The sequence below is a fragment of the Trichechus manatus genome, unplaced genomic scaffold, assembly GCF_000243295.1.
Source record: "Trichechus manatus latirostris isolate Lorelei unplaced genomic scaffold, TriManLat1.0 scaffold00090, whole genome shotgun sequence".
NCBI lineage: Eukaryota > Metazoa > Chordata > Mammalia > Sirenia > Trichechidae > Trichechus > Trichechus manatus.
The window spans coordinates 1,370,349-1,394,751 of record NW_004444026.1 but is presented as its reverse complement, the minus strand read 5'-3'; the positions used below and the strand labels follow the sequence as shown (position 1 = coordinate 1,394,751).

Here is a 24,403-nt window from a genome sequence, read left to right as displayed (position 1 = left end):
TTCACTCATGCATTCGGTCACTCACTTGGCAAATCTTTACTGAGCTCCTACTTTGTGTCAGGCATTCTGAGGGATAATGGAGATACAACTGGGACCAAAACAAATGTACTCCTGGTTTTCTGAGAATTTACAGGTTGTGGGATCTTGGGCAAGTTTCTTGGTCTTTCTGAGGCTTGCGTTCATCATCTTAAGGTAGGACTATTAGAACAATAAATCATGAGTGTTGAAACGAATCTTTAAAATTATGATTTTTCCCTGTGATTACCAGTATAATTAGGCATCTTAAGGAATTTGGAAAGTTGAAAAAGCATCTATAAGAAAAATTAAAATAACTTGTAATCCGCGATAAACAGTGTTAATCCTTTGGTGTGTTCATTTCTAGGCCTTTTTTCCATGTATATGTGTGTGTGTATGCATACACACACACTTGTGTATTTTGTTTGAAAAGTTTGGCATCATCTATATTCTGGTTTGAACTGCCTTTATTTTTCCTAGTAATATTTCGTGGATATTTTTCATATCATTGGATATTATTATTAAGCTCGTTAATGGCTGCTCGGTCGTCTATCATACAAGCAAACCAAAAAAATAAAATAAAATAAAAAATGAAAAACCAGTTGTCATCTAGTCGATTCCAACTCATGTTGACCCCAAGTGTGCAGAGTAGAACTGTCCTCCATAGGGTTTTCAAGGCTGTGGCTTTTCAGAAGCAGATCATCAGGCCTTTCTTCCCAAATGCCTCTGGGTGGGTTTGAACTACCTGCCAATCTTTTGGTTAGTAGTTGAGTGCTTACCTGTTTGTACCACCCAGGGACTCTTATCTATCATATAGATATATCATAGCATCTATCCTAATTTTAATACATTTAACTTCTTTTCTCATTTTCACTATTCTAAAGAAACGGAAATGCATGTCTCTGATTGCCTCCTTAAAATAAATTCATCGAAGTAGGATTGTTGGGTCAAACAACGTTTTGCCTTTTGGATGTATATTACAAAATTTCTGTCTAGGAAGTGTATATTAATTTACATGCCTGTAAGTTATGTACAAGCTTTCCTGCATCTTCACCAACATGGATATGAATATTATGTAAATCTTTGCCAATTTTATAGGTGAAACTATATCTTTCTTAATTAAAAAAAGATGAAAGGGGTAGTTTGGGAGAATTTCTTTTATATGTTTTTTAGCTATTTGTGTTAGTAAAATACCGGTTTATATTGTTTGACTATTTTTTCTTATTGGTTTGTTAGAGCATTTTTTATCTGAAAGTAGTTAAACCGTGTTTCTTTTACACGTTGCAAATATTTTTCCTACTTTGTGATATGCCGCTTACATGAGTGTAAGATTCACATTAAGAACACTTTTTTTTTTTATAGCCATATCTATCAGTGCTGCTTCTTTTGATATTTAGAAAACATTCTCGTTGCACATGGTCAGATTTGTTGCCAAATTATGGGGTTTGTTTGGGGACTTTCTCTTGTATTCCATTTGTCTCTCTATTCTGCCATTAAAGCCATACTGTATTTGTTCTAGTTTTTCATATGTAAGATCTCCAGTATTATTATCATTTTTTCATTTCTTTATCTTTTTCTCTGCATTCTAGCAAGTACCTCTATCTTGATCTCCCCAGTGGTCTACAGGATTATTCTGCTCTTGAACTGCTTCTAAGACCTTCAAAAGCTATCTATAATATTTTTAATTTCCTTACTTTATTAACTCGAGCAGTATCATCTTCATCTCAATTAGCTGTCTTATTTCATCTCTTGGCTTTTCATCCTCAGTTTATTTTTCTTGAATTAAATGGCATGAAACATGTGCCATTTAAAACCTACTTCTATTAACTTTAGTAAATATTTTTCAAAGTATTGCTTGATTTCTCCTCTTTCAGAGTTTTTTGAAAGTCTTTTATATTACAGTTTTAATAGACTCTACCCATCCATGACAGAACAGACTTTTAAGTTCTGCCACATGGCCCCTTGATCCTTTAATAAAAAAACAAACCCATTGCCATCAAGTCAATTCTGACTCACAGCGATCCCATGTGTGTCAGAGTAGGACTGTGCTCCATAGGGTTTTTGATGGCTGATTTTTTGAGAAATAGATTGCCAGCCTTTTTTTTTTGAGGCACTTCCGGGTGATGCAAACCTTCAGTCTTTAGCAGCTGGACATGTTAACCATTTGCACCACCAAGGGACTCTCATCAACCAAAAGCATTGTCGTCGAGCCAATTCCAATTCATGGCAACCCTATAGGACAGAGGAAATCTGCCCCATAGGGTTTCCAAGGAGCAGCTGGTGGATTAGAACTGCCACCTTTTGGTTAGCAGCCTGAGCTCTTAACCACTGTGCCACTAGGGCTCCTGATCCTTTCATAAAACCCGTTGCCGTGGAGTTGATTCCCACTCGTAGTGACCCTATAGGACTGAGTAGAACTGCACCATAGGGTTTCCAAGGAGCGATTGGTTTCATAGTACACTTAAATCCTTTTAGGATCTTCTGATCAGACTTCATAAAATGTGCAGATAACAAAGCAACTTTCTATTTGCGTAATGCTCTCAACCTTCAAGGTCCTTTCACATTTCTCATCTCATTTTATCCTCAGGTCACAGTGGCGAGGCTGGCAGGAGAGGTGTTAGCTCAAAGGAGCTTGGATCATTTAAGTTCTCATCACCATGCCAGTAGCCAGGCAGCCTGAGTGGGAGGGTGGAGCCTGGAACCTTGAGCAGGTCTGGCAGAAGAGTCTGATCACTTCCTTCTCTTCCTAGACTCTTAGTTGGCCCATCTTCCCTTCTTGGCTTCTGTGTGCAACCTCCTCCCTGTGGTAATCAGGAGTGCACCACTTTGGGAAAGAGCCCCACTCATCAGAGGAAATCTCCAACACTTGTAGTTTCTTATTTGATGTGTCTGCCTTAACCTTGACTTCTTAGTGCAATTGTGCTACAGCTTTTCCTGGTCTCAGCCTTTGGGTCCTCCGTCAACAGATTGTTAAGTGGCTTCTGCCAGCGTATCCTCTCTTTCTTCCTGTGAGGTGCAGCCCCTATTTTGGGTCAACCAGGTAATTCTCAGAACACCTCCATGAGTTAGGCCCTTGAAATTTGTTGTATTTACCCCACCCAAGTGGCTCCTCTAGACCCCAGAACTAGCAGAAATGCCTTAAAATGGGTGGCATGTGAGAATCACCCTTCTGAAATTACCAGTCGGTTCCAGGTTTCTCCTTTTTCTTACAGTCCTTGGCTTATTTTAGCTGGTTTCTGGAAGAGGTATAATTAGATACCTACGATGAAATAAGATGGTGGAGACTCATCTAGGAAATCAGGGATGACTCTTAAAGCTTATTTGAGATAACACCTCTCTTGCCAGCCTCACAACTGTGATTTAAGGATAAAATGAGATGAGAAATGTGAAGAGACTTTGAAGGCTGTTTAGAGCATTATGCAAATACAAAGTTGCTTTGCTATCTCCTCATTTTATGAGACCAGAAAGCAAATTTGAGTTGTGATTTTTTTTTTTTAAGGTATGTTTGATAATGGAAGATTGTTGTTTAGGTGAAGCACAAGGCCATTCTATTTCTATGTGCGTCGTCCTCTTCCTTCACAGCAATACGTCTGAAATAGAGGCTTGCCTTAGTCTTTATCCCCCAAAGAGAAGGCTGGCCTATATTTTCACTTCAGACTATTCTTTGAGTGCCAGGAGATTGTTTTAGCAAAAGACACTAATCTGCAGATAGGTCTGCCTCTGTACAATGCTCAGCATCTGGAGGCAAAGGCTTTAATTAAAATGGAAGAGTTGGTAATTTCTGGCCTCTCTGAGAAGCTTAAAGTTGATGTGGTTTGAATGAAAGTAATGACTTTGCTTAAAATGCAAATATTAATGCAAGAAATAGCCTGGAATTGACTCTCGGTGCAATTGAAAGAGATTGTTATTTCTTTTTCATGTCTTTCCTCTTAGAGAAGTAGTCCTTTTTTTTTTTTTTTTTTTTCCCTTCTGGAACTCTGTAATATATACATTTAACATATGGGGTATTTTTTTTTTTTTTTTGGTCTTCTTAAAATTCCTTTCAGTTGGCAGTTTGTCTTTTTATGCCCTTAAAAGCAATGTAAATTTTAGATATTAAGAGATCTTTGACAAAGTAATAAGGATTTGTTGTTGTTGTTTATTTACTTATTATTTATTTAGCAGTGATTTTTATTCCAGGATTTTCAGGCTGGACCCTAGATCGCAGTTGCCTCCCTGCCCGGAGTCTCTGTTCATACCTGGAAAATGAAAGTGACCACGTTGTGAAAAATACACATATTTGTCCTGAGACTTCAATGTACCCAAATTAAGTTCTAAAATTTGAGATATGTGTATTGCTCTTGGGTTAAGTAGGCGCATGTAATTATCAAGTACTGCAATGAAAAAGTGTGCATTTTGAATGTTGATCAGACATTAACAAGAGTAGATGGGAATGTGGTCAATTATACCAGTATATGTTAAAAGCTTTCCAGATCAGTGATGCTTTCTACTAATTACAGTAATTGTGGGTAAAAAGTGTACTTAACATGGAACTACAATGACTGGAGCCTTGCAAAATTATTATTATTATTTGTGTATTACTGGCAAATTTGCTGTAGAAGTAGAACACTAAAACCATCCATTCCTCCTCAACCCTGGTAAGTCATGTTTTTTTTTTTCTTTTTCCTTTCCACTTCTTATTGATACAGTTACACATTTTTTATATAATTGTAATCATGCCATAAATGCAATTTAGGGTTGGTTTAGCATTGCTCATTTAACATTATGTAGAAAGTATTTTTTTCAATTTCCAGCTTAAGAGTTCCATCTTAGCTGTTTTAACCAGTGTCCTATTGTCAAACATATAGATGTCCCCATTTCTTTCTTTCTTTCTTTCTTTTATTGTCCCTATTTAGCTAATGCTGCAATGAGTATCTTTGCTCCAATTTCATTTTAAATGTAGTGGAAAATATTTTTTTATTGGAATAAATTCAAAGGGGAGGGATTACTGAACCAAATTTCAAGAAATTTCTGGTAGTTAAACGTGGACAGGAGCCAGTTGGAAGAAGACACTGGATGTAGGCGATCACAGAGACCCCTCTTGAGAAAGAGGTGAGTGAGCCAGGAAGAAGGGAGAGGGCTCACTGGCAGGCCCCCATGCAACACCCTGATGTTGACGGCCCAAGGGCGGGAGGCAGGGCAAGCTGTAGGGTGCCCAGGCACATTCTTCTGGGAATTTATTTCCCTTTACCAATGGTATTAGTTTTCTAGGGAGGCCATATCAAAGTACCGTAAGTTGGGAGGCTTAGAACAACAAAATTTGTTTTTATTCTCTCACAGTTCTAGAAGATACAAGTCCAAAATCAAGATGTTGGCAGGGTCCTACTCTTTCTGAAGGCTCTAGAGGAGAAATCCTTGTTGTCTCTTCTAGCTTCTGGTGGTCCCAGGCATTCACTGGCTAGTAGCAGTATGACACATGGCTGTCTTCCTCTGTGTTTGTCTCTTTGTCTCTTCTCATAAGGATAGCAGTCATATCGGAATAGAACCCACCCTACTCCAGTATGGCCTCATGTTAACTAATTATATCCACAAAGATCCTATTCCCAAATAAGGTCACATTCACAGGTACCTGGGATTAGGACTTCAACATATCTCTTGGGGGGATTTACCCCATTGCACCAATAGCATAATTTGGAAGCAGCTTTGGGTTTGAGTCAGACTCACTAGGAGTGTGACCCTACATTCCTCCCATGAGAAGTGGACTCTGCAGGTTTTACTTCCTGCCTGAGAGCAAGGTTAGCGTGTGGGTGGGGAAAGGGTTGGGCCCAGCCTGTGCAACCTGGAGAAGGCAGTGGGAGAGGAAAACAGATGATCAAGAAAAAAAAAAGGGAAACAGCTAAATGGTGAACTAGAATGACTCCACCATCATTCCAGAATAAGGTGGTATTTGTTACTGTTCTATTTCTGTTTGCCCATCCTCTTGGGCAAGGGCACTAAGTGTAATGTAGTCAGTCATTCTTCCATCAAAACTGAAGGCTGGGGCAGCTGAAGGAGAAAAATGGCCTTTAATGAACAAAAGCACTAATAAGCCTCAAATGCCAACATCTCTCATCACTAATGATTTCACAGGAGAGCTTATCATTTTTCTCCCTTTTCTTTTCAGCTAATGGGTTCTTACTAGTTTTTTCAAACTGTAATTAAATAACTGAGTGAGTTCCTACTTTTCTGGAAGGGATCTTTTTTAAAGAAACAATACTTTAGGAACCAGAGGAAAAAAATCACAAAAAAACAGCCACAAAAACAAGCTACTTTATGGGATTTCCAATTTTTCCATGATTTTATTCCCTGCAAATCCAAGGCTTTGAGTACACTGATGATGCAGGAACTATAATAAGACATTCTTTTATGGTTACAAATGCAAAATTAAAAATTTGATCTCACACTGTTACCACTTTGTCTTTTCACCAATTACCAGAGTGTGTGTATCTTTTCACCAGTCTGGGCTCTGTGTCCATGTTCAGCGTCTTGCAGGTTTTCAAGTGTTCATTTTTATCTTTTTGACTATAGAAGCATTCTTAATATTACCACTACTGTCTTAGTGTAAGTACTAGACTGATGCTCTGATATAAATTAAAATGAAAAATTTTATTGAAGGAATAATTTTATTCTGTGAAATGGAGAAACACGTGGCATTCAAACAGACTGCAGCACGTGTTCTGCCTTGCAGGTAGAACAGTGGGGTACATAACAAGCAGAGTAAATAAAGTCAAACTGTTTCACATCAAAAGGGTGAAAGGGGAGGCAGGAGAAATTTACAAGGAGCTGTCAAACTACAAACTTTCTTAACATCAGTTTCTAGCCTAACGCAAATATCTTATTGATATGGTTTGACTAAGACAATATTTCTAAAGTGAGATACATAAACATTCTTGATGTGAGGTTTAGTGATGGATTGCAGGCTGAGTCAAACCTAGTTGAAATCCTTGAAATGTAAAGCTGACCATTAGATAGGAAAGTATAAAGATTGAATCAGCTCTAAATCTGAAACCAGATGAGTTGCCTGAGAGCAGTTAAGATAGCAAGATTATTTACATAAGCTAAGGCCCAGATCTCTACATTCTTTGTGTTACAAACAGTTAAGACCTTTGTAGCTGTGATCTGCCTCCTTATTTTAACAAACTTAGTCCCTACCTAATTTCAAATTTACAACGAACTACCAGAAATACAGTGGAAAAATCCCAGTGAGCAAAGATTTAATCTAAGATTCAGGATGTGGAACTAAGACTTGATATATACCTATATTGCCTATGAAGTTATTTGTAGGTTTTAACTTTATTTAACATTATCAGTCCTATTTCTTACCTTCCTGTTGAACAAGTCACCTTCACTGGGGCCAGCTGCGTAAACACTCTTAACAAGCACGAAGTAATTCTTTTTCCAAGTTAGAATCCTGACCCCTGCCTTCTTTATTTTTCAAGCAGTAAAACTTTGACAAAAAACTGAATGGTTTTTTTAGAAGAGTAGAAATGAAAATCTTAGTTTAATTTAGAGTGGCGTTTTAATTTACGTCTGAAGTCACCTAATTCAGATACGCGAACAACTCAATTTCTAAAATTCACATTCACACTACCCCTTGTTGTGTTAGATGCCATAGAGTCGGTTCTGACTCATAGCAACCCTATGTACACCAGAACGAAACACTGCACGGTCCTGTACCATTCTTGTAATCGTTGTTATGCTTGAGCCCATTGTTGCAGCCACTGTGTCAATCCATCTCATTGAGGGTCTTCCTGTTTTTTTCTGAGTCTCTACTTTACCAAGCATGATGTCCTTCTCCAGGGACTGGTCCTTCCTGATAACATGTCCAAAGTACTTGAGATGAAGTCTCACCATCCTTGATTCTAAGGAGCTTTCTGGCTGTACTTCTTCTGAGACAGATTTGTTCGTTATTCTGGCAAAGCATGGTATGTTCAGTATTCTTTGCCAACACCATAATTCAAAAGCATCAATTCTTCTTCAGTCTTCCTTATTCATTGTCCAGCTTTCTCATGCATATGAGGAAATTGAAAATACCATGGCTTGGTTCAGGCCTGCCTTGGTCTTCAAGGGGACATCTTTGCTTTTTAGCAATTTAAAGACATCTTTTGCAACAGATTTGCCCAAAGTAATGCATCTTTTGATTTCTTGCCGGCTGCTTTCATGGGTGTTGGTTGTGGATCCAAGTAAAATGAAATCCTTGGCAACTTCAATCTTTTCTCAGTTCATCGATGTCTTTGTTTCTTATTGGTCCAGTTGTGAGGATTTTTGTTTTCTTTATGTTGGGGTGTAGTCCATACTGAAGGCTGTAGTCTTTGATCTTCATCAGTAAGTGCTTCAAGTCCTCTTCACTTTCAGCAAGCAAAGTTGTGTCATCTGCCTATCGCAGGTTGTTGGTGAGTCTTCCTCCAAACCTGATGCCCCATTCTTCTTCATTTAGTGGAGTTTCTTGCAGTATTTGCTCAGCATACAGACTGAATAAATATGATGAAAGGATACAATCCTGCCACACACCTTTCCTGACTTTAAACCACACAGTGTCCTCTTGTTCTTTTCAAACAACTGCCCCTTGGTCTATGTTCAGTTTTTGCATGAGCACAATTGAGTGTTCTGAAGTTCCCATTCTTCACAATGTTTTCTGTAATTTGTTATGATCTACTCAGTTGAATGCCTTTACATAGTAAATAAAACACAGGTAAACACCTTTCTGGTATTCTCTGCTTTCAGCCAAGATCCATCTGACGTCAACAATAATAGCCCTCATTCCATGTCCTCTTCTGAATCTGGCTTGAATTTCTGGCAGTTCCCTGTAGATGTACTGCTGCAACCACTTGTGAATGATCTTCAGCAAAATTTTATTTGTGTGTGATATTACTTCCAAAAAACCAAAACGGCAGAAAATGTATACAGATTTTGGTAATCAGCATGTTTATTTGCAAAAAGAAAGTATTACAAAAACTAAATGAGATGATATGTATAAAATACTCTAACAGTGCTGGGGTTAAAAAACAAAAAAGTTGGTAGCCCGCACCATGTCATCCCCCAAAACATGCAGAAGGTGAACAATGATGTTGAAATCCTCAGACGCCTGTCCCCATATGACTCTATTTTCTGTCCTACCCATCTTCCAGGCAAAAAAGGACTCCAGATAACCATTGATTAAAATTTACTGTGTAAGCTACACGTGTTGACAATATGTTTCAAAATCGCACTTTAGTACTTTCACACATCTGTAATACTTTTCATGTTCTATTAGCACTTTTAAACCCACTTAAAGGCCTTAAAAGTGTTCAGGGAGTGTTTAAAAGCACGGTCTTGCTCTAGGCAGAATAAAGGAATTAACAAAGTGATGAACAAGAGAAGCCAGACAGAGAGGATTTATATATCCTATAAACAAGATGTAACTTTCCGTGTTCTCTGAAAATCACTTTGCCTTTGTGACTAATTCATAAAGATAAACCATCATTCAGGAGACTGGCTAGAACTCAAAATATAAATAAAGGCAAAGTGGAACCAACTCCTTGAAAAGAGGGAAATAATCTCTGTAAAGAAAAGAGAAAAGGGACTGGAATTAGGTAGAAACGGATTCAAAAGAATTTATGTTATAGAAACCTGTTTAGAGCTAAAGTTAGCGATTGGTGCAGTCAGTAGTAAGAAATATTTAGCACTATGCAGATTGCAATTTTTCATATGCATTGTCTTATTTTATCCTCATGGTTGCCCTAATATATATTATATTCTTTTTGCATATGGGGAAACTGAGACTTATTTTGACTATATGCAAATTAGAGTAAATGTCTTGCCCACTATCACACAGCTGGAAGTGGTGGACCTGGAAGTAGGATTCTGAATTTCTGACTGCTTTATTCATGCTCTTTCACTCTGCCATCCCGCCTCAGGTAGAAACTTGGAAATCAGAGCTGCAGTCTTCTTTGGTGGTGGTAGGAGTTCGGTGGGCCCCTGTTGAGCAAAGGAGTACAGGAAAGATATAACTAAGAAGGGATCGGATTCCTCATGATGGGCATAGACTAATGGGGTAGGGGAGTCTGAGTACAGTCAAAAATCTAGGATCCTGCTAATCCCACGGGAGGTGTGGCTTTATTTGCTCCACTGCATAGGCCTGTTGGCATGTAGTACGGGCTCTGAGCAGTGTCCAGATTTGCATACAATATCTTTTGCTTGCTTGTGGTATATGACCCAAGAGAATTCTTTTTGATAGCTTATTGCTAGAATCCACCAACCGCTCCTTGGAAATCCTATGGGGCAGTTCTACTCTGCCCTATAAAGCCACTATGAGTCGGAATCGACTCCATGGCAATGGATTTGGTTTTTTTGGTTTAGTACAGGAAAAGCAGAGGAAAAGGCCTAGCTTAGGGGTGCTGCGTGTACCAGGTTCCCAGGGAGGTGTTGTCCCCAGGTCCTTAGGGCAGGGCAGCAGAAGTGAGACAGAAGGCAGGGGACCTAGCTCTTCATCACAGTTGATTCTTATGTTATTCTCTCTGTTCACCTGTTCTTACTTTTGAGGGCAATTAAATACATTATCCACTCCAGGCTTAAAGACCTCAAGGCTTTCACCTTCTTTATTAACTGAGTTTTCTAATCCTGAATTTATATTGTTTTTGTGACCTTGAGCAAAGATCTTTTACCCTATCTGAAACCTCACCCCACCTAACTCACCGGAGTTATTGAGTCACAATGCGTGCAAAAGTGTTTTCCATCTTTGCTTGTGCTTGCTGGCCATTTGTATATCCTCTTTGGTGAAATGACTATTCAGGTCCTTAGGCCATTTTTCCATTGAGTTGTTTGTCTTTTTGTTTGTTTGCTAAGCAGTAGGAGTTGCTTATATATGTCATTAGTCATTAGGGAGATGCAAATCAAAACCACAAAGAGATACCAGTCACTTCTATTAGGATGGCTAAGATAAAACAATCAAACAAAAAATGTCAACGAATGTGGAGAAATCGAAATTCTCAACCATTGCTGGTGGGAATGCAAACTGGTACAGCCATTGTGGAAAACAATATGGCAGTTCCTCAAAAAGTTAAGCCTAGAACTACCATATAACCCAACAATTCCATTCTATTGGCATTTCAAGAGACTTGAAAGCAGCAATGCAAACAGACACATGTACACCAATGTTCAACGCAAAATTATTCACAATAGCCAAAAGGTGAAGACAACCCAATTGTCCATCCACAGATGAATGAGGTAACAAAGTGTGGCATATACATACAATGCAGTGTTATTCAGCCATCAAGAGAAATGAAGTCCTGACGCATGCTGCAACATGGACGAACCTTGGAAACACTTTGCTGAGTGAAATAAATCAATCACAAAAGGACGAATATTATATGATCTCACTAATATGAAATGCCTACGATAGGCAAGTGTATAGAGATTAGAGTTTAACAGTGGTTCCCAGGGGTGGGGAGCCCTGGTGGCATAGCGGTTAAGAGCTCAGCTGCTAACCAAAAGGTCAGCAGTTCGAATCCAACTGCTGCTCCTTGGAAACTCTATGGATCAGTTCTACTCTATCCTATAGGGTCACTATGAGTTGGAACTGACTAGACCCCAGTAGGTTTTCCCAGGGGCGGGAGGGAGAAAGGGGGAATAACTGTTCAGGAAGTAGCAAGTTTCTGTTCATGGGAATGATTATGCAGCCTGATTGATGTAATTGTTGCCACTGAATTTTACATGTGAAAAACATTGAATTGACAAATGTTATGTTATCTATATTTCTAGAACAATCAAAATAAGAAACAGTTGAAAACGAAGTGTTTTCCAATGAAAATACTTTGCATTTGCAGTTAGTCACTGGCTATTTCAAAGGATTTGAAAGGCCTGCTTTTTTTTTTTTTTTTAAAACAGTATCTGCTTCTGTTTTTCCTTCACAGAGTCGAAAACATGCCAGCAAAGTCCGACTGTATTACATGCTTCACCCGAGGGATGGTGGGTGTCCTGCCAAGAGGCTCCGGTCAGAAAATGTGAGTAGCTGGCACCGTGTAATATCCTCAGACGGTGTCTTCTGCTGCTTTGCTAAGAACTTTGCAGGCCTAGGAATTGTGGTCATGCTCAGATCAGTACAAAAGCTGAGTCGAAATAGTTCTCATTAAATATTACGGAAAATATCACATGTAAGCTCATCTTCTTCTTTTTCCTGCCTGAACTTGCCAGCATAGTATTGTTTTTTAATGATATTTCACGAGGGTCATGTCGTGAGTGTGTGTGCAGAGGTGCTGGGACAGACAGAATGTGGGAGAGGGGACAAAGGAGCCCTCAGAAAATAAAGTGGCAAGAAGGCAGGACGTCCGGGACCACCCTGTCACAATATTAGACACTTTGCTTTTTACATATTTTATTTTTCCTTTGGTGTGTAAAATAGAACGTGTATTTGTTAATTTGTAATGAAGAGTGTATATGCCTTGCAAATAAAAAATACTCAGGCTTTTTGATCAGTGCATCTCTCTCTGAGGGATCTCTTCCTTGGGCAGACAACTGACAATTAGAAAGTTGCTCTGAGGGTGTGGAGTCAGAAGGGTTGATTTCAGCCAGGCTGAGGCAAAGGCTGATGAAATAAATATTCCTTGTTCCCAGCAAGGGTTATTTTTCCCAATGAGTGGAATATTCATATCCACTAGCTGCATTGGCACTTCATGGTAAAACACTACGGATTAACACAGAAATCCCTTGCCCTTTGAGTTCTGAGCAGGCTCCAGTCATAGAAGTCATACCCCAGGCTCTTGTCCTTGTGATTCTGCTTTCCTTCTTCTGCCATGTAGATGCCAGTCTTCTTTCCTTATTAAAAAGTAACGTATGGTCATAATGAAACTTTACAAAACCCGACTTGCGTATTTTTCACAAGGAAAGGAGAGCGAGAGAGCTGCAGATGACCAACGGCAGTGAGCACCAAGACTGATGTTTCTAAGGAATTCCAAGCATGCCTCTTAGCATCACGAAAGAAGCTGTTTATACTGACTAATCTAGAGCACTGTGGAGCTTTCTTTACTGCCTTGGTGAAGTGCATTTCGAGCTAAGAGCTGGGTCTGAGCCTAGTTCTGTCATCTAGGAGCTTTAGGACCTGGGCAGATAATTGATCTCCTTAAACGTCAATTTCCTCAACCAGGCTCTAGTAATCATACTTCCTTTACTGGGCTTTTGCAAAGATTATACGAGGTGATAGATATGAGGTGCACTGTTATGTACTAGGCACTGAGAAAGCAAATAAATAAGACATGGACTCTACTTTAAAAAAAACTCATACAGAAGAACTAGATGGTGCCTGGCTACCACTACAGACTGTTCAGATCAGGGACTCAATAAATGGTCCCAGATAGAAAGGGAAAAAATTGTAGAACAAAACTTTAAAAAAAAAAGGCCAGACTTACTGGACCAGTAGAGACTGGATGAACCCCCGAGATTATCACCCGGGGATATCCTTTAAACTTGAAGCTTAAGCCACTCCCAGAGGTTACCTTTCAGTCAGGTGACAGATCAGCCCATAAAAGAGATAATATCACCTTTGACTACTACGCTTCTCTAAATAATCATCTGGATGAAACCAAATGGTAAACATTTTCCCTAGACCAAACACAAGAAGGTAAGGGGGACAAGGAAGCTAGATTAAAGGAAACAGAGCAACCAGAATGGAAATAATGAGAATGCTAATATACTGTGAAAAATGTAACCAATGTCACTGAACAATATGTACAGAAATTGTTAAATGAGAACCTAATTTCCTGTGTAAACTTTCACCAAAAATTCTGTAAAATATTTTTAAAAACTCATAGTGGGGAGATTAACATTGCACCAAAAATAGCTATAATATCACAGTATAAGTGTTTATTAATATTCTGCACAAAGTACCATGGAAACAAAAGGCAGGTGAGTCATGCTGGAGGATCCATGAGGGAAGGTGTTAATGAAGAGTTGGCATTTGAGCTGGGGTCTTCAGGTGTGAATGGATTTTGCCAGGTAGGGGTGGCAGGGTGGGGGAAGAGGATATCAATTTATTGGGTGCGTTCGTATCAAAAGAATGTATTAAGTCACAAGAGAGTTTGCCTAAGCCAGCATTCATATAATCCTAGAATCTTAAAGCTACACTGGAGTTGTGCTTTCCATCAGCTGAGTATCTATTAGCAGATAGACCCATAAACCTGTTGCTGTCTAGTCCATTCTGACTCTTAGTGATCCTATAGGACAGAGTAGAACTGTCCCATAGAGTTTCCAAGGAGCACCTGGTGGATTCAAACTGCTGACCTTTTGGTTAGCAGCTATTGCACTTAACCACTAGACCACCAGGGTTTCCAGCAGATAGACAGTTAGCTTTTTTTGTTCCTTGAAGTTGTCTAGTGATGGTGTCTGTGTTCATTTGTTCAATAGCCATTTACTGCCTTATCCTAATGGTCAGAAATACAGGGTTCATGGCCACTCAATAATTAGCAATTTGGACACATTATTTTCAGTCCACTCACATTATAATCATGAATGTTGCACTTTTTTTTGGAGCTTCTAGGAAGCCCTAGGTCCCTTGGTGGCGCAAAGAGTTTACACTCCACTACTAAGCTAAAGGTTGGTGGTTCGAATCCACTCAGTGCTACCATGGAAGAAAGGCCTGGCTATTGGTGTCCATAAAGATTACAGCCAAGAAAATTCCATAGAGCTCAATTCTACTCTGCCACATGGGGTCACCCTGAGTTGGAAATGACACGATGGCAATGGATTTGTTTTTTTTTGGTTTGGGGGTCTAGATGTGGTGAGCAGAAAGGGGGAAGTGGAATGCAAGCTGGCCTTGTATTTGTAGAGACACAGGAATGTGATGGTCATTGCCACTGTTGTCAGACCCGTGATTCATCCTGCTCAGGTTGCGCTTTTGTGAGTAACCTTGGGGACGGTTTGTCGGAAAGGAAGAACTTTGGGTTTTAGAGCAAGGGGGTTTGCAAGCTGTGATGGTTAAGGTTGTGTTTTAACGTGGTTGTGCCGTGATTCTCAGTGGTTTGGCCGTTATGAGGTAGTTTGGCAGTTAAGTAATGATGAGATCTGCTATAATGTAATCACCTCCATGATGAGATCTGCTATGAGCAGCCAATCAGTTGAAAGGAAGTTTCCTTGGGGTTGTGGCTTGCGTCCAATTATATGGTCTTTCTGGCAAATCTTACTGGCTTTTGCTCACTCTGGATCTGGCACCCGGCTCCTCATTTTCTGACCTCCAATTCTTGAGACTTGAGCTTGCCATAATGCCTGCCCATCTTGGATTTATCAGTCCCCGAAGTCCGTGAGCCAGCAGCCTGCCATCTGACCTGCCAATCTTGGGTTTGTCAGCCCGTGCGGCTACGTGAGTCAGGAGAAGCCTCCAGCCTAATCCCTGACCCACCAGCTTGGGACTTTCCAGCTTCTATAACTGCATGAGCCATTTCCTTGATATCTCTCTCTCTCTCTCTATATATATATATGTACACTTCACTCGTTTTGCTTCTTTAGAAAACCCAGCCTAAGACATGAGCATTGTTTTCCAAAGGCCCATTTGAAAACTTTTCCTCTGGTGCACCCCGGATTTTGAAAACTTTTATCTACCAATGATTTATTTAATTCATTTTTCTGTAACTTATTAAGCATACTATTTGAGCAAATCAGTAAGCAGAAAAAGCAACATAATCTTACTTGTTGAAAGAGATGATTGATGTTTTTTATTAGGTTGTGTGCGCATTTCACGGGTGAATATATCGTTTCCATTAGGTCTTTTCATGTATTGAATATAGCACAGACTCTTCCACCTCCCTTCCAGGGCTCTGAGAGTCTATGTTGAGAATTATTTGGAACAACTAGCAGTGGTTAAGAGTTCATCTGTTAACCAAAATGTCGGCAGTTTAATCTACCAGCTGCTCCTTGGAAACCATATGGGGCAGTTCTACTCTGTCCTATAGGGTCACTATGAGTCAGAATCGACTTGATGACACCTAACGACAACCACCACCACACATTAGGAATCCCTGGGTGGTGAAAACAGTTAATGCTCTCAGCTGTTAACTGAAAGTCTGGAGGTTCAAGTCCACCCAGAGGTACCTCAGAAGAAAGGCCTAGTGATCTACTTCTGAGAAATCAGCCCTTGAAAACCCTATGAAGCATAGTTCTATTCTGACACACACACGGGCTCACCATCAGTTGGAGTTGATTTGATGACAACTAGTTTGGTTTTGGTTTTTTTAAGCACACATGAATCTTCTGTCTACAGTGATGCTTAATACTGAAAGGGCCAGTGAGCAATGGCAGCACACCAATCCCCATTCTTAGCCCTCTAGGAGTGAATGTTGTTGTTGTCGTTGTGTGCCCTCAAGTCAATTCCAACTCCTAGCTACCTATGGGACAGAGTAGAACTCCCCCATAGTGTCTGTAAGGGTGTAGATCTTTATGGAAGCAGACTATCACATCTTTCTCCTGCTGAGCTGAGTGGCTGGTGGGTTCGAAACGTCAAATTTTCAGTAGAGCTGGGGATGCCTAGCAACTCCAAATTTACTAATAAATGAAGAGAAAGGCCTAGTATTCCCAAGGTCTGTTGTTGCCATTTCTATTTCCAGGTCATTTGACCTTTTTTTTTTTTTTTTTAAACATAAATTCATTTCTGTCTCTTATTTTGACTTTTCCTGCTTTTTGCTTTTCTTGTTCCTCCTTCATATTCTTCACTCTTGCTAATCCTCATATGAATTTTCTTTTTTTCCCCCCTGAAATCTTAGAGCAAGACATTTTCCCCTTGAGGCCACAGGGCAAAATTAAATGCGAAATAAATTGTTACAGTTGATTGCCTTAGAGAAATTTTCGGTAATCCCTTGAGGGTTAGTCAAAAAGGACTTTGGACATCATATAGTACATCGAACTTTTCCTTTTTTAAAATTATTGTTCTGGAAAGACATGTGTAACTGCCAACTAAACTCACCAGTCAGTACTGAGTGAACAGTGTTTTTACATGGAGTTAATATAAATCCATCGAGAAGTAGAGACCTTGACATATGTTCAGGCTTAACACTCCTAAATATTTATATGATTTTTCTCAGGCCTGAAATAGTCACCACAGCTTGAGAGACCCAGTATCACTTTCACAGGTTCCTAAACACCCTGGATTTCAGGTTGGGAGGACTCAATCTAATCCCTCTATTATTACAAAGGTGAAAATAAGGCCTGAAGAAGTACCATAACTTGCCCAAATTGGCCAGGCCTGAGATTAAGATTCTGCTTCTGCTTCCCTAAATCTTAGTCGTGAGCTCTTTCCACAGACCTTGAAATTGTTCCTTATTTTTAAGCATTGAAGACATTCCTGGGCCCAGAGCCAGAGAGCACCGTTGTTCTCAGTCAAAGTAATAATAGTAGCTAGCACTTATTGGATACTTCCTAATATGTTCTCGTAGGTTCTAAATGCTTTATATATATTAGCACATTTAATCCTTACAACCCTTCGATAAGGTATGAACTATTATTATCCCCACTTTACAGATGAGGAGACTGAGGTAGAGACTGAGTAACTTGACTGTGGTCACACAGCTGTTATGTGGCAGATAGGCAAGGCTAAGCAAAATATTGTACACTGGTCCCTCCTGATAACATGTCCAAAGTACATGAGACAAAGTTTTGCCATCCTTGCTTCCAAGGAGCACTCTGGCTGTACTTCTTACAAGACAGACTTGTTCTTTCTTCTGGTAGTTCATGGTATATTCAATATTCTTCACTAACACTGTAATTCAAAGGTAACAATTTTTGTTTGCTCTTCCTTATTCATTGTCCAGCTTTCCCACACATATGAGGCAATTGAAACTATCATAGCTTGGGTCAGGCACACCTTAGTCCTCAAAGTGACATCTTTGCTTTTCAACACTTTAAAGAGGGCTTTGGCAGCAAATTTGCCCAATGCAATATGTCATTTCATTTCTTGACTGCTGCTTCCATGGCCTTTGATTGTGGTACCAAGTAAAATGAAATCCTTGACGACATCAATATTTCCTCCATTTGTCATGATGTTGCTTATTGGTCCAGTGTGAGGATTTTTGTTTTCTTAATGTTGAGGTGTATAATCCATACTGAAGGCTGTAGTCTTTAATCTTCATCAGTAAGTGCTTCAAGTCCTCTTTGGTTTCAGCAAGCAAAGTTATGTTATCTGTATATCACAGGTTGTTAATGAGTCTTCCACCAATCGTGATGCCGTGTTCTTCATGTAGTCCAGCTTTTCGGATTATTTGTTCAGCATACAGATTGGATAAGTATGGCAAAAGGATAAAACCCTGACCAATGCCTGTCCTGATTTTAAACCATTCCGTACCCCCTTGTTCTGTTGGAATGACTGCCTCTTGAACTATGCATACGTTCCTCATGAGCACAACTAAGTGTTCTGGAATTCCCATTATTTGCAATGTTATCAATACTATGTTTTGATCCACACTTTCGAATGTCTTTGCATAGTCAATAAAACACAGGTAAACATCTTTTTGGTATTCTCTGCTTTCAGCCAAGATCCATCTGACGTCAGCAACATTATCCCTTGTTCTGTGTCCTCTTCTGAATCTGGCTTGAATTTCTGGCAGTTGCCGATGTTCTGCTACAATCGCTTTTGAATTATCTTCAGCAAAATTTTATTTTTGTGTAATATTAATGATATTGTTTGATAATTTCTGCATTCTCTTGTATCACCTTTCTTTGGAATGGGCACAAATATGGATCTCTTCCTGTCAGTTGGCCAGGTAGCTGTCTTCCAAATTTCTTGGCATAGACAGGTGAGCACCTCCAGCGCTGCATGTTTTTTGAAACATCTCAATTGGTATTCTGTCAATTCCTGGAGCCTGTTTTTCACCAATGCTTTCAGTGCTGCTTGGACTTCTTCCTTCAATACCATCAGTTCTTGATCATATGCTACCTCTTGAAATGCTTGAACCTAGACCAATTCTTTTTGATACAGTTACTTTGTGTATTTCTTCTCTCTTCTTTTGATGCTTCCAATATTTTGCCCATAGAATCCTTCAAAATTGCAACTTGAGGCTTGAATTTTTTCTTCAGTTCTTTCAACTTGAGAAATGCCGAGAATGTTCTTCCCTTTTGGTGTTCTAACTCCAGCTCTTTGAACATTTCATTATAATACTTTACCTTGTCCTCTCGAGCTGCCCTTTGAAATCTTCTGTTCAGTTCTTTTACTTCATCATTTCTTTCATTCACTTTAGCTACTCTATGTTCAAGAGCAAGTTTCAGAGTCTCTTCTGGTGTCCGTTTTGATCTTTTCTTTCTTTCCTGTCTTTTTAATGACCTCTTGATTTCTTCACGTGTGATGTCCTTGATGTTATCCCACAACTCATCTGGTCTTTCGTCATTAGTGTTCAATGCATCAAATCTATTCTTGAGATAGTCTGTAAATTCAGGTGGGACATACTCAAGGTTGTGTTTTGGTTCTTGTGGACTTGTTTTAGTTTTCTTCAGCTTCAATTTGAACTTGCATATGAGCAGTTGATGGTCTGTTCTGCAGTTGGCCCCTGGCCTTGTTCTGACTGATGATATTGAACTTTTCCATTAACTCTTTCCACAGACGTAGTCAGTTTGATTCCCGTGTTTTCCATCTAGTGAGGTCCACATGTATAGTTGCCATATATGTTGTTGAAAAAAGGTATTTGCAATGAAGAAGTCATTGGTCCTTTAAAATTGTATTATGAGATCTCCAGCTTCGTTTCTATCTCCAAGGACATATTTTCCAGCTACAGATCCTTCTTCTTTGTTTCCAACTTTTGCATTCCAATCACCAGTAATTATTAATGCATTTTGACTGCATGTTTGATCAATTTCAGACTGTAGAAGTTGGTAAAAATCTTCAATTTCCTCAGGTTTGGCATTAGTGGTTGGTACGTAAATTTGAATAATAGTCATATCAACTGGTCTTGCTTGTAGGTGTATGGATATTGTCCTATCACCAACGGCGTTGTACTTCGGGAAAGATCTTGGGATGTTCTTTTTGATGATGAATGTGATACTATTCCTCTTCAAGTTGTCATTCCTGGCATAGTAGACCGTATGATTGTCTGATTCAAAATGGCCAACACCAGTCCATTTCAGCTCACTAATGCCTAGAACATCGATATTTATGCATTCTATTTCATTTTTGACAACTTCCAATTTTCCTAGCTTCATACTTTGTACACTCCAAGTTCTGATTATTAATGGATATTTGTAGCTCTTTCTTCTCATTTTGATAGTGCCACATCAGCAAATGAAGGTCCTGAAATCTTGACTCCATCCATGTCATTAAGGTTTACTCTACTTTGAGGAGGCAGTCCTTCCTCAGTCATATTGTGAGTGCCTTCCAACCAGAGGTAGTGGGTCAGTGAAAAAAAGGAAAACCCTTCACAAGATGGATTAACACAGTGGCTGCAACAGTGGGCTCAAACATAGCAAGGATTCTAAGGATGGCGCAGGACTGGGCGGTGTTTTGTTCTGTTGTACATGGGGTTGCTATGAGTCAGAACCTACTTGATGGCACCTAACAACAACAACAGACAAAATATGTAACGAAACAAAACAACAAAAGAAAATTTTCTTCTGGAACTACTAACTAGCTTCACCCTGTCTCTTCTTGAGACAGATGGTAAGCATCTACTAAATGCTGGTGGTACAAGATGAAAAGACATCGAACCTTCCCTGGCACAGATCAGATTCTAGTGGGGAGTCAAATGTGCAAACAATTCAGTTGCTAGGGGCTACAGTAACAGTAACATATGTCATATGTACAATGTGGACACAGGGGTGTGATCCACAACCTGGCCTGTTAGGATGGGGCAGGACAAGATGTCCTGGAGAAAGTAACACTAAGCTGATTCTTGAAGGATGGATGAGAGTGAGCAAAATGAAGAAAACTGGGAAAGGGTTCTTCTGAGTATGATGTCAGCATGAGTAATGTTTTTATGAATACAAAAGTCAAAGGAATTTCTAGAGTATAAAGTGTTAGTGGACAGCAGAGACAAAAGTGGACATTGGAATGGTGGACAAAGTATCATAATATTGATATTTACTTTGTCAAAATTTTCTGTTTTCTCAAGTTGTCTGTTGATGGATTCTTGGTGAATTCTCAAAGATAGGTATGTTTGAGAATGCTGTGCATTAAAAAAAAAAAAAAAAAGCCAAATGCATTGCTGTTGTGTTGATTCCGACTCTTGGCAACCCCACATGTTGCAGAGAACTGCTCTGTAGGATTTTCTTTCTTTCTTTTTTTAAATTGTGCTTTAGGTAAAAGTTTACAGTACAAATTAGTTTCTCATTCAAAAATTTATGCACAGAGGAGGGTGGAGCCAAGATGGCAGAGTACTCAGATGCTTCCGGTGGACCCTCTTACAGCAGAGACCCGAAAAAAACAAGTGAATCTATTATATATGACAATCTAGGAGCCCTGAACATCAAAAGCAAAGTTGAGTGAGTGGCAGGGGTGGGAGAGACAGTTCGGAAGCAGCGAGGAGTTGGCAGACCTGACCTGGCGAGAGCCTGAGCCCTTCAGGCCTGATCAGCTCATGGGTGAGCAGTAAGGCAGGCAAGCAGTGGTGCTCAGGAGGTGTATTTCTCACCAGGAGAGACACAACCACAGAGAGTCTATTTGGCCACCCGGAACCAGTGAGAAGCAGCCCTCGATGGGCAAAAGATAAGTACTTATGTCTGGCCTACTGCGCAGATCCAAAACACCCCCTTTAGGGAAAAAAACTCTTTCCCATTTACCTTCTCGCTCCTTGCTCTGCACTGGGTCCCAGACTGGCTTCAGCAATTGCCAAGTCCCCTGGGCCGGAGTAGGATCCGTCACATGCCCTGAGCCATTCTCCTGGCCTTGGAGAGTGGACCAACTAACAAACAGGGCAAAAAATAAGCTGCCAGCTCCCCTAAGCCAGGAACTCAGGGTAGGCACACTCCTTTGCCTAGACACAGGCATAAAGGATCCACAGACTTTGAGTGCCTTTCCCGCTGCATAGACTTGTGTGGGCTCAGTTCAACAGCATAGGCCCTCATTACCACAGTACTACTGGGTATATACCTGAAGTCTAACTTCAGCTGTTTCAGCTGTGAAGTGGCAGGTTCATGACATTTGACACTGCGCTGCCCGTTAAGCAGGGTCTTCACCTACCCACATCAGGGGCCTGAGGACTGGTGGCTCCACCCACGCCACCTAGCCACCTGCAATAGGGGCCCAATAATAAGAGGTGCCCCCCAGTCCTTACAGCCAACAGCATCGGGTGCTCATAGTCTGGCTACAAAACCCACCCATCTACCTGCTCTAGGGAACAGGGACACGCCTTCCTCCTGGACACCCAGGGGCGGCCGTCAGCCCCTTGCCTTGCTCAGAGTGTGTCCTCCTGCTACAGCTAGATGCCTGCCCTATACCAATCACCTATGCCTGTCTAGGATTGTAAGTGAGAGTCTACACCACACCCTTGGTGGCTATCTACCTGGGCACCTGAGCTGAATCCATACAGGAGGAGTAGGCGGATGCCTGAGCTCACATACCTAGTAACAGATCTAACCACCTGGTGACAGGACATTAGAGCTTCAAAGGTGCTAATGATCAAACTAGCTTGCATGAGCAATCTATTTCAGCATATCAAAACAAAACAAGAAGGTAGGACACAGTAAGCAAACATAAAATAAATAAACATAATAACTTATTGATGGCTCAGAGGTAAGAGTCAATATCAAATCACATAAAGAGGCAGTACATGATAGCTACAGCAAGCTCCCAAGATAAAGAATCTAGAAATTATCCAGGGGAAGAAAATTTCTTGGAATTACAGGAGGAAGAATACAAAAGATTAATGTACAGAACTCTTCAAGAGATTAGGAAGGAAATTAAGCAAAATACAGAACACGCAATAGAGGAAATTAAAAAGTTTAGAGAAGAGCACAATGACAAATTTAACAGGCTGCAAGAATCCATAGAGAGACAGCAATCAGAAATCCAGAAGATTAACAATAAAATTTCAGAATTAGACAACTCAATATAAAGTCATAGGAGCAGAACTGAAGCAATGGAAGCCAGAATTAGTGAGATTGAAAATAAAGCACTTGACACAAACTTATTTGAGGAAAAATCAGATAAAAGGATTAAAAAAAAAATGAAGAAACCCTAAGAATTATGTGGGATTCTTTCAAGGGGAATAACCTACGAGTGACTGGAGGACCAGAATGGAGGGGATAACAGAAAATACAGAGAGAACTGTTGAAGATTTGTTGGCAGAAAACTTCCCTGATATCGTGAAAGATGAGAAGATATCTATCCAAGGTGCTCATCGAACCCCATATAAGGTAGATCCCAAAAGAAAGTCACCAAGACATATTATAATCAAACTTGTCAAAATCAAAGAGAAAAAGAGAATTTTAAGAGCATCTAGGGATAAATGAAAAGTCATCTACAAAGGAGAGTCAATAAAAATAAGCTGGGACTACTCAGCAGAAACCATACAGGCAAGAAGTCAATGGGATGACATATATAAAGACTTGAAGGAAAAAAATTGCCAGCCAAGAATTATACATCCAGCAAAACTATCTCTCAAATATGATGGCAAAATTAGGGCATTTCCAGGTAAACAGAAGTTTAGGGAATGTGCAAAAAACAAACGAAAATTACAAGAAATACCAAAGGGAGTCGTCCGGTTAGAAAATCAGTAACATCGATAACAGCCCAAGACTGGAACACAGGACAGAGCAAGCAGATATCAACCCAGAGATGGAAGTCACAAAAATAAACCAAAGCTAAAACACTGAAAATAGGGAAACAGATGTCAATACGAAAAATATGAAAACATTAAAACAAAAAAAAGAGTGACTTAAAAAATGTAGACATAGATTTTTCATATGGAGAGGAAGTCAAGGTGATATAAATAAATAAAAGACTGGTATAAACTTAGAAAAACAGGGGTAAATATTAAGGTAACCACAAAGGAAACTAACAATCCTACAAGTAAAAATAAAAAAAAACTAGAAAAATATAAAGACTCAGCAACACAAAATCAACAATGAAAAAGATGAAAAGAAAATACATAAAGAAAAATGACTCAGCACAGAAAATTAAGTGGAACAAAGAAACTGTGAACAGCACACAAAAAAAGACATCAAAATGACAGCACTAAACTCATACCTATCAATAATTACTCTGAATGTAAATGGACTAAATGCACCTATAAAAAAAGAGACAGAGATTGGCAGACTGGATAAAAAAACACGATCCGTCTGTATGCTGCCTGCAAGAGACATACTTCAGACTTAAAGACACAAACAAACTAAAACGTAAAGGATGGAAAAAAATATATCAAGCAAACAACACTCAAAAAAGAGCAGGAGTGGCAATATTAATCTCTGACAAAATAGACTTTAAAGTAAAATC

The 24,403-nt window shown here is 39.6% G+C and overlaps 1 protein-coding gene across 1 annotated transcript in view; it reads left to right on the top strand.

Moving 5' to 3' along the window:
• The window catches only part of ZMAT4 (zinc finger matrin-type 4), a 365,911-nt gene that overhangs the window by 127,947 nt on the left and 213,561 nt on the right, over positions 1 to 24,403 (top strand). Inside the window, exon 3 of the mRNA XM_004382072.2 lies at positions 11,925 to 12,014. Coding sequence (XP_004382129.1) covers positions 11,925 to 12,014 — 90 coding nt within the window. The remainder of the gene's footprint in view (positions 1 to 11,924; positions 12,015 to 24,403) is intronic.